The sequence below is a fragment of the Thamnophis sirtalis genome, unplaced genomic scaffold, assembly GCF_051295495.1.
Source record: "Thamnophis sirtalis isolate CommonGarterSnake01/CBP01778 unplaced genomic scaffold, rThaSir2_p1.2 scaffold_3, whole genome shotgun sequence".
Classification (NCBI taxonomy): domain Eukaryota; kingdom Metazoa; phylum Chordata; class Lepidosauria; order Squamata; family Natricidae; genus Thamnophis; species Thamnophis sirtalis.
In genome coordinates this window covers 166,930,385-166,940,622 of record NW_028261383.1, presented here as the reverse complement: position 1 = coordinate 166,940,622, position 10,238 = coordinate 166,930,385, and the positions used below count along the sequence as shown (strand labels likewise).

Below are 10,238 nucleotides of genomic sequence, written 5' to 3'. Positions count from 1 at the left end.
GGCCACACCTACAGAAGAGGTTCCAAAATTGTTTGAAACCCACCACTGGTCCTTGGATATGATTATTCTACACTATCATGCTCATATTTATAAAACTCAGTGCCTCTGTGAAAGGTAAGGATGACTACTGCGTTTGTGGTGCAATCAGAACATTGCGTGTGTTGAAGTTGTTTTAATGCAAACCAAAGATGCCTTTTAAAAAACAAGTTTACATCATATTCTTATGCATGCCAGTGCTGTGTGTGAGGTAATTTAAGGTGGTTCTGACAAGTGTCGTCGGCATCTTCATATCTGGTCACATGGGCAGTAAGCCACTCCCATCTGGTCACATGGGTGGCAAGCCACTCCCACAAAGGAGGCCACACCCACAGAGTAGGTTCGAACAATTTTTGAAACCCACCACTGATCACACAACTGCACTTCGTTCTGCAGCTTTGGGGTTCTTTGTATCCATGTCTGCCCTCAACAGATGCAAATGGCTGTAGCTACTGAATACTGAGAAAACAGAACCTCAGAAACAGTCTAGTCATTGCTCTCACATGCCCAAGGTTTACAAGGGTTGAAGGTGGCAAGACAAAAGTTGTATAATCAAGAACCCCATGGATGTTCCGTCAGCATCCAAGTATGAGAATAGGCAACATCAATTCCATCCCATTGATAGGGGTGGAAACAGACAGAGGGCTTAAACGCTGGAACTAACCTAGAAATATGGCTAGATTCTTAGATTCTGCAGTAGCTGTTCTTCAACATTAAAAAAAAATTTTTTTTGCATCTACAATAAAAACTGATCTGAGCCTCCTCCTCGAATTGTTTGCTCACTGTATTGGCATTCCTAGAGAGAGATTTATTCCATGCCTAGCTGAAGCTTTGACATGAGCACTTGAAATAGGTTTAATGGATGAGACAAAAAATACTCCATTTCAAAACTAATTTATACATTTCATTCCTGCAAGGTGTCCCAGATCTAAAACTGGAAATCTTAAACAATGTTTTAATGCTTAAGTGCAGGCTGATCTTGGACCAATGAGGAATTCGCAAGGTTTTAATCTAATGCTGCCAATTTGAGGGCAGGGCAGCTGGCTTTTCCTTACCTTTTTAAAGGTGCCTTGTGCACTATTTCATAACTGCAATTGAATTCAGGCTTTCCAAAATCCAAGCATCTACCATCTTTTTAACCTCACCAGTATTTGCTTCTGAATTTTAAGTTTAAAAAATGTGAAAAGAGAACCAGAGCCAATCACCCTGTCCACCGAACTGAAGCAAGGAAAGAATCTACAATCTCTTGAGTGTAATGATTTTGAAATAACCCACCCGTTCCCTTTTTGAGGTTAGAGATAGCAATAGCAATAGCAGTTAGACTTATATACCACTTCATAGGGCTTTCAGCCCTCTCTAAGCAGTTTACAGAGTCAGCATATTGCCCCCAACAACAATCCGGGTCCTCATTTTACCCACCTCTGAAGGATGGAAGGCTGAGTCAACCCTGAGCGGGTGAGATTTGAACAGCCGAACTGCAGAACTGCAGTCAGCTGAAGTAGCCTGCAGTGCTGCATTTAACCACTGCGCCACCTCAGCTCTGGTCATATCAGTAGAGAGCTGGTCATATCAATGGGAAGCAGCCAGTAGTTCTTCTTCATCCTCCTAATAATTCTTTACCCCTTAATTTAGCCCCCTTCCCTCATTTTCCAGCCAAATTTCCATCCACAAAGGGTCCATTCCTGCAGCCACGATTTTAACAGAATTATGTTTCAGTGGCAGCCAGTTCTCTCCTCTCTCTGTGGTCCTACTATAAATAATTCAATTCCTACGTAGGCTCCTTCACTGCCTGGAAATTTATTTATTTCTTTCCCCTCCCTTTGGTTACACATTAAGTGACTTAGCCCATAAAGAGAAATTACTCAGCAACAACAATAAAAGCCCAGAATTGCTGATCTGGCTGCATCCAGGCTGGGGAAACCCAGCACTGGCATTGCCCCTGCAGAAGTGGACAAATAGCCAAAGATGCCTTTGAAAACACCTGGGGGTGGTGGGAAGAGTGAGGGGAAGGGGACATTTAAACTAAATTAAACAATCTTCTTTTTTGATGCTAAGATAGAACTATGTCAAATAGAAAGAGCAGACGGATGTACCTTGAGCCTTTCTGTGGGTTCATGTTGGTGCCACCCATTCTGTGGCAAGGCACCCCCCCCCCCGGCTTATACAAGAGGCTGCAGCACCCCAGGGCTATTTTTAATTTGGGCTTTTCTGCATGAAGGATGGTGTCCTGTTAGCTGAGTACGCGGGAAGATTGAGGGCTAGGAAACCGAGGGGAAGGAAAGCTGTCAGGAAATTGCTGTTAAGAATCAAGAAGTCCATGGGCAGAACATTGGCGGAAAAGAGACAAACTGTACTGGGAACAGAAAGAAGAAGGGACAGGGAAGGGGAGGAAAAATATGGCAGACAGGGAAGTAAGTATAACCTATTCTTCCTCAGGGCAAGACAAGCTAGGTGCCCTTGGCAGACTGGCACAGAAAGAATACTGAATAACCAAGGACATTATTTTATCCTATTGTCCAGAGGTCAGGTTGGAGAATGGAGAGCTGGAGAAAAGCTTCACCCAGGCCCTGGGGACAAAAATGGCAGCAAGCAACAGCAAGAGTACTCTGGAGCCAAGGTGGCGCAGTGGTTAAATGCAGCACTGCAGGCTACTGCTAGATCAGCAGGTCAGCGGTTCAAATCTCACCGGCTCAGGGTTGACTCAGCCTTCCATCCTTCCGAGGTGGGTAAAATGAGGACCCAGATTGTTGGGGGCAATATGCTGACTCTCTGTAAACCGCTTAGAGAGGCCTGAAAGGCCTATGAAGCGGTATATAAGTCTACTGCTATTGCTATTGGAGACTGTGATCCAGCCAGCCTCCCTCCAATCAGCCTACCTCCAAATGTGTTAAGACTACCATCCCCATCCTTCCAGGCATGCATGACCTTGCTAGGGAGGCCCCTGAACTGCCCTTATTAGAGCCTGAGGGGTCTCCTGCACTTTCAAAAACTGCAAAAAAAAAAAAGGTCTATGAGGTGGCAACAGCAGCAATCAGACCTAGAAAGGCAACCTAGAGAGAGTCAATGCCACAGATGGATCTAAATGAAGTGGCCAACTGTTTCAATAAGCTTGATGGCTTCATATCAGAGGTGGGTTCCTACCAGTTCGCACCTATTCGGTAGAACCGGTTCGTCAAATCTACGAACCGGTTAGAAGAGGTTCCACCAGTGGACCCGGAAAGCAGGCCACACCTACAGAAGAGGTTCCAAAAATTTTTGAAACCCACCCCTGGTCCTTGGAGATGATTATTCTACACTATCATGCTCCTATTTATAAAACTCAGTGCCTCTGTGAAAGGGAAGGATGACTACTGCGTTTGTGGTGCAATCAGAACATTGCGTGTGTTGAAGTTTTTTTAACGCAAACCAAAGATGCCTTTTAAAAAACAAGTTTACATCATATTCTTATGCATGCCAGTGCTGTGTGTGAGGTAATTTAAGGTGGTTCTGACAAGTGTCGTCGGCATCTTCATATCCGGTCACATGGGCGGCAAGCCACTCCCATCCAGTCACATGGGCGGCAAGCCACTCCCACAAAGGAGGCCACACCCACAGAGTAGGTTCGAATAATTTTTGAAACCCACCACTGCTTGATATGATTCACTGGATCCATTAAGCATCCTGAAAAGTAATTCACTCTATTCCCATTTTACAGGTGGAGAATAGAAATGACAAGATAGGGCCTTGTTCGTTTTTGCCCTCAAATGGGTCTCTCCAGCTACCTCAGGAGCTCAGTTCCACAATATTCCTGCCTGGGTGACTAAACCCCTGGGCCAAAGACTCCTGAGGAATGGCTAGCGTGACCTAATATTACACACTAGCCCACACCAGAGCCACCAAGGGTAGACCCACGGCAAGATGAGCAGAAAATAAATTTAATAATAAAAAATGGTAAATTCCTTCTAGAAAACACACCCAAGCTAATATTTGGCAACAGTGAGCATTCTTGATTTGTTATTTATATGACAACCCCCCCCCCAGTGGTGGGTTTCGAAAATTGTTGGAACCTACTCTGTGGGTGTGGCCTCCTTTGTGGGAGTGGCTTGCCGCCCATGTGACCGGTTATGAAATTATGAATTAGTACTTAGGTCGGTCCAAGTAGCTATTCAGAAACGCTGGCATTGAAGCATGCAGGTCTTAAAGCTGTCAAGTTACAAGATCCTTGCACCCCTAACCCTTTAGAAAAAAAAACTAGGGTTCTTCAAACCTGACAGCTTTAAGACTTATGGACTTCAACTCCCAGAATTCCTCCTCCAGTCACATTGGCTCAGGAACTCTGGCATTAAAGCATGCAAGTCTTAAAGCTATCAAGTTACAAGATCCTTGCCAGTGGTGGGTTTCAAAAAATTTTGGGTGGCCTTTCTGTAGGTGTGGCCTGCTTTCCGGGCCCACTGGTGGAACCTCTTCTAACCGGTTCGGTAGATTTGACGAACCGGTTCTACCGAATAGGTGCGAACTGGTAGGAACCCACCTCTGCCCACCCCGCTAGAAAAATAAATTCTATCCAAACTCCTACCATCCTTGGGGCTCTCAGCAAAGAGCTTTTCCCACCCAGGAAAGCAGGAGTCCTAGAATCTCACGGGGTGGGAGGAAAAAGCTGTCCCTCTGCCAAGCTAAAAGAGCTGCAGAGCCACTGGGATCACTCTGGTGATTAACGGTGAGCCTGGCTTAATATTCTGCTGCTTAAAGTATCAAAGGCTGGTCCGTGCGTACCGGCAGAAAAGGAAAGAGCTGTGTCGAGGGCTGCAAGGGAGTACTCCACGAGGAGGAAGAGGGACTTTATTCTGGGCAGAGATGGTTACCAAATAGGATGCCAGGAGATCTCATGTCCTGGCCCAGTTCCTGAGGGGAGAGCAGCTCAGATGCCTCGGTGCTCCTTTACGTGGAAACCGAGGCTTTCACTGACGTCTTCAGGGCTGGGAACTGGGAGGTGGGTATGCTTGCCGACAGCGGGTGTCTCTCTGGCACAAGTGCGAGCAAGTTATTAAAACTTAATTGAGCAGGATGGGAACAGGGCAGATAATTAAGCTCCCCAATAATGGGAACCATCAGATTTCAGGAGAGAAGGGTGGAATGAGAAGCAGGGCTTTGTGGCCTGGTTGAGAATAGGAAAGGAGTTGGGAATTTTGGCTGGGATTTATTGGGAAGGGTAATTCTCAACAGAGCCTAGTAGAGACTGGGAAGGAAGGGAGCCAAGAGTTCTTGCTAGCTCAGCTGCTGACACTGGGGAAATGTTATAGCAACCAGTGGACTCTCATTAAGTTTAGACACAGCAGCGAAAGCGGATTCTTTTCATTCAAACTAGTCATCACCTGTTCATGCTCCTCTCTTCCTTCTCCTCTTTGCCACATTATCAATGATCCTGAACCTAAAGGATAGGCCTTCAGTCCCAACCTGGCCCACTTCCAACATATACTAAATGGATGCTCCATTTGCCCTGGTCTGGAGACACAATCTACCCTTTCATGATTCAAAAACTGTCAGGAAATTGCCATATGGATACATTCTAGGGGGGGGGGGGAGAGCATGTACCACAGCTTCCTTTTACCATAATAATTTCTTCTATCCTAAAACCCTGTTGTGTTTCTGGCCAACCCATCATTGCACAGAACTACCAGCCCCACATTCAGAGTATGGAAAAATGAAAGCGATCTTTAACAAATCCATCCCCCAGATTTTCAGCTTCAGCAACACCAATTCCATTTGGTAAGATAATAATTTTCTGATCTCTGAGAAGTGGATCATTTCCTTCCTTTCTTCCTCCTTCCTTCCATCCCTCTCTTCTTTCCTTCATTAGAATCAAGGCAAAATATGCCTAGTAAATGACACTAATTCCTTATCTAGCCTTTTTTCTTTCTCCTGGCTGTTTATTTTCAACCAGAGTCCTAGTATCTGATTCAAGAGCAGCACTTACATTTTTGGTCTCTCTCTCTCTAGTCAAAATCTCTTCCTCTTATCCTTTGCTGGTGGAGATTCATAGGCAAATGTCAAGAGGATTTAGGATATTTGGACAGACAGACTGAGAATGGCTTCCAGGGAGGCTTGAAGCCTCAGAGCCCTCTTGGAAATTAGTAGTTGGTCAAAGGATTATTCTGGACAACTTTTGAAAATACTCCCAGTATATCTGACCAGGTTCTCCAAATCTCCTTGACGTTTGCCTGTGGCTCTCCAGCCTCACTCCTTTCTAACTGCCCTTTCTCTTATCCCTGGACCAACTCCATAGAACTGTTGTTAGGGCAAAATGGAGGTAATTCCAGATGTTACTACCCTTGGAGAATCTTACAGGGAGAATGAGAATTAAAAATAAAACTAGGTCTCACACAGTCTCAACTCACATTCATAAGTTTTCCCAGATGGAAGCCAATGGGTTATAAAAACTCCCCGACTTTGATGCTACACTGAATTCTTGTGGCAGCCTGAATGCTCCCAGTAAGGCTAAAACAAAACAGGTACAAAAATAGATGCCAGAAGTAATGATTCATTGGAATACAGGAAAGCCCTTTGTTAATTATAAACCTAGTAGCATCGCTTTGCCTTAGGCTTCCTGCAGACTTCCAAAAAGCCCTTGATCTACACCACCCTAAATCTTTCAAAATAGCCACCAACATCTTGCTATTGCTCACAGAACCCCCTTTAATTCTCTTTTTCTGGTGATGCCTCAATTTCTCTTTACATTGTAAATAAACCTTTGAGAGAAGGAACTTGTCTTTTTCTAATGGTAAATTATATAAGATACATCAATAATGACATGATTTTAATAACTTAGTAATAATTTGATTTAACCTCTTAATTCTAAAAATGATCATACGGTACTAACCCCATCGTGGAATGTGAACCGGTGGAAAGCCCAGAAATGAACTGGAACTAAAATTTTATAGAGACCTCGAGACACTAGATCTTCTTATCCTGTTCTAATGTAACACACGGCACCCCAGTTGAATACAGAGGAAAAAAGAATCAATCGGTTGATTGAGGAAAATAAATCTCTGAAGCCAGCTGACATTCTGAAACACCAGTCCCCCAGTCCCAATGTTAAAAATCCAGCCGGCAAGTATGCATGCATAAGCGCACCCAAAATCACTTTTTTTATTTTCCGGAAAGTGCGTATAGTTCTAGAATGCATACATATCCCCCCAAATGTGGTAGTTTAAAAAGGAAGATCGGTGCTTTTGCACAGCAGCCAGAGCTATGATTACAAGTCAGCGCATTGTGTACAGAATAGTGAAACGGAGGAAATGCTATATTTGAAAGAATAGGCTAAAGTTTTCATCCATAACAGATACAAAAATGGTGCTTCTAATTTTTGAGGGAAAAGATCCACATATTTATACATCTTTCCTAAACCCTTCCTTCCTTCTTTCCTTCCTCCCTTCCCTCCCTCCTTCTCCCATTGCCCTTTTAATTTGCAACTCCCACTTATTTGACCTCAATAGGCCCCATCTCAATTTCTCTTGGTTCTCATACGGGTGCCTCCTCACCTTTCCCCAAAGAAAAATACACTTTTTTTTGGCAGTATCTCCTTGAAAATAATGCCGCATTGATCTCAGGATCATCTAAAGGTGAGGATGCAGGTTCTCTCTTTCATTTGGCAGAGCCACCTTTTTGCCACCACTTTATAAGAGCGTCTGGGGAAGAGGCTATCTGGGCCCATTTGTAGATGACATAACTTCCAAACTAACGTAGTGACCTGCATGGATTTAATGCTTACCCATCTCCTAATGGTTTGGCTCTTATCTCTACTCTGGGAACTGACCAGCTCTTAATTCCCACAGCTCATTATCTGACGACAGCCTGGACTTGGGATACATTAATTAACAAGAAAGTCAAGTTGCCTTTAGATATCAACCTGATAATCAGCTTCCAAAAGAAGTGTAATTGGAGATTTTTTTCTCTCTATTTGAGCAGGGAGAAGAATGAGATAAATAGCGTAGAGCTGAGACCTTACGGCCATGTCTGAAAGTGGGAACTCACCCAAGTGTGGTCATGGTGACAATAGTGTACCAGAAGGCAGCAGGGATGCTGGTGAAGTTGGTCTCCGTTGTGCTCTTCTCAGCATAGAACATAACAGTAGCAAAGATGATGATAGCCATGGTGAGGGAGAAGAGAAGGAAGCCCAACTCAGAGGCACAGCTCTTAAGGGTATAGCCCAGGATCCTTAGGCCCTGTGAGTGACGTGAGAACTTGAAGATGCGGAAGACACGAAAGACTCTCAGGGTCACAAAGGCCCCAGAGACGTTTTCATTTTCTGGCATCACCAGCCCAATATAATAAGGCATGATGGCCACGACATCAATGATACTCATCACACTTTTCATGAACTTAAATCGACTCGGGGCAGCAAAAAGCCGCATGAAATACTCAAAGGTGAAGATGAGGACACAAGCTGTGTCCATGCAGAAGAAAGCTTTGGGGAAACGATCTCCACAGGACATGCTTCTCTTCTGCCCAGGAGGTGGCCGGCATGGGATTGTCTCCACCACATTGGCAATAACTGAAACGGCAATGAAGAAACCAGTCACATAGTAGAAGACCAAAGCCATGGTACTGGTGTGGGGGTTCTCAAACGCTCTCCAGAGCTGTTGGCGGAATGTGCTATCTGGCGGCAAGCCAGTGTCCGTGGCATTCTCAGCTTCTTCGTCTTCAGCCAGGCGCTCCGCGTTCTCCTTCTTACGGTCTCGGTATTCCTCCAAGCAGCAGTCACCAATCAGCTCTGGGATGATTCCATAAAAGGACAGCTCTTCATCAAAGGCCTGTATGCACTCCTGGCGGGGGTAATGGAGCCTGCCGGTACGATAGAAGTTGAGAATGTGCCGAAACATCTCTGGGTCACGATCAAAGAAATATTCCTTGCTGTCTTCGTCAAAAAAGAATTCCTTCTCGGAACTGCCTAACAAAGTATCTGGATAACGGTCAAGGGTATTCTTCCATGTTTGGAAACGTTTTCCACTAACGTTGACCATTAGCATTTCATCATGGCGGTGTTTATTGTCCAGAGGAGGTTTGGGCATAGGCTTTTTGGCCAGTGGGAGCCAGCCCACAGCTGCTGCCCGGGCAAAGGGCAGCCAGGTTGCCACTCCTGCAGCCATACTGTATAAGCTGTATCACCATCAAAACCTCTATGCGCTGAGACTCTTGGTTAAATAGGGGCTGTCGAGTAGAAAGACGCCTGAAAGAATTCCCCAGCTGGTTACTTTGGTCAGTTGCAACCATAAGTCAACGACTTAGAGGGTCTCAATAGGAATGTAGCCATCTGGATTAGTTCTGTCTAAAATATCCAGGCACAAGAAAGTATCCCAAAAAATGATGCTTTTTCCTCCTGTGCGAAAATATCCAAGCTGTTTTCAGTGGTTGTTAACAAATCTGGATGCATTGGAGAACTTGCTGCCAAACAGCATTCCAGCTCTGTATTCAGATCAAGATGCTCCGTTATCAATAATGGTGGGATCAGGAAGTGATAATGCAGCTGACAGGGGTCTCCTCCATAGTTTGTGCCTGGTGATAGATTAATTAGACCATTTGGCCCTGTGCAGATTGAACATAATGGACACTCCTCTCTGGAAACCTGCAATGAATTATATCGTTCTTCTGTCCTTTTGTCTTTTGATCCTTTCTTCCTGTTGGCAGAGAAAATGGATGGCAGGATACCAACATGGGATGGGGAGGTAGGAGCAAGGGGCTCAGTTGATATCTTCACCTTTAGGGAGGACACACATTGCTATAGAAGCTGCGGGGGGGGGGAGGGAGAGAGAGAGAGAGAGAGAAATAAAAAACAACAAACTATGAGAAAGAAATAACCGCATGCAATTAGATTATGGCATTTGCAGTGAATGCAGCAGTTCTTAAGTTACTGAACTAGTCCTGCTTTGAAAACTAGAACCCCAAAATACTACATGAGAAATATGGTTTAATTAAGCGCTAATCCTAAGAGGCACTGGTTTGGGATCCAGTCTTTTGACTGGGTTTTTGGAAGAGAAACCAAGAAGCCGGTCAAGGGAATGAGATCCACAATTGCACCCCATCCTTGAGGAAGGCGCCTGGAAACCAGCCTTTAGGTAACTATGTAAATCCTTCTCCTGAGCTAGAATAACATCTAGGAATCTAGAGTTCAAATGACTAGAGGAGCCAACAGGACTTATTTCATATTGTAAGAGTCAAAAGGCAGA

General features: G+C 44.6%; 1 protein-coding gene across 1 annotated transcript in view; it reads right to left on the bottom strand.

Annotated features, from left to right (window-relative positions):
- KCND1 (potassium voltage-gated channel subfamily D member 1) overlaps nt 1–9,783 on the bottom strand; it is a 67,455-nt gene extending 57,672 nt beyond the window's left edge. The window contains exon 1 of the mRNA XM_087710782.1: nt 8,047–9,783. Coding sequence (XP_087566908.1) covers nt 8,047–9,161 — 1,115 coding nt within the window. The 5' untranslated portion in view covers nt 9,162–9,783. The remainder of the gene's footprint in view (nt 1–8,046) is intronic.
- Between the last annotated feature and the right edge of the window lie 455 nt (nt 9,784–10,238).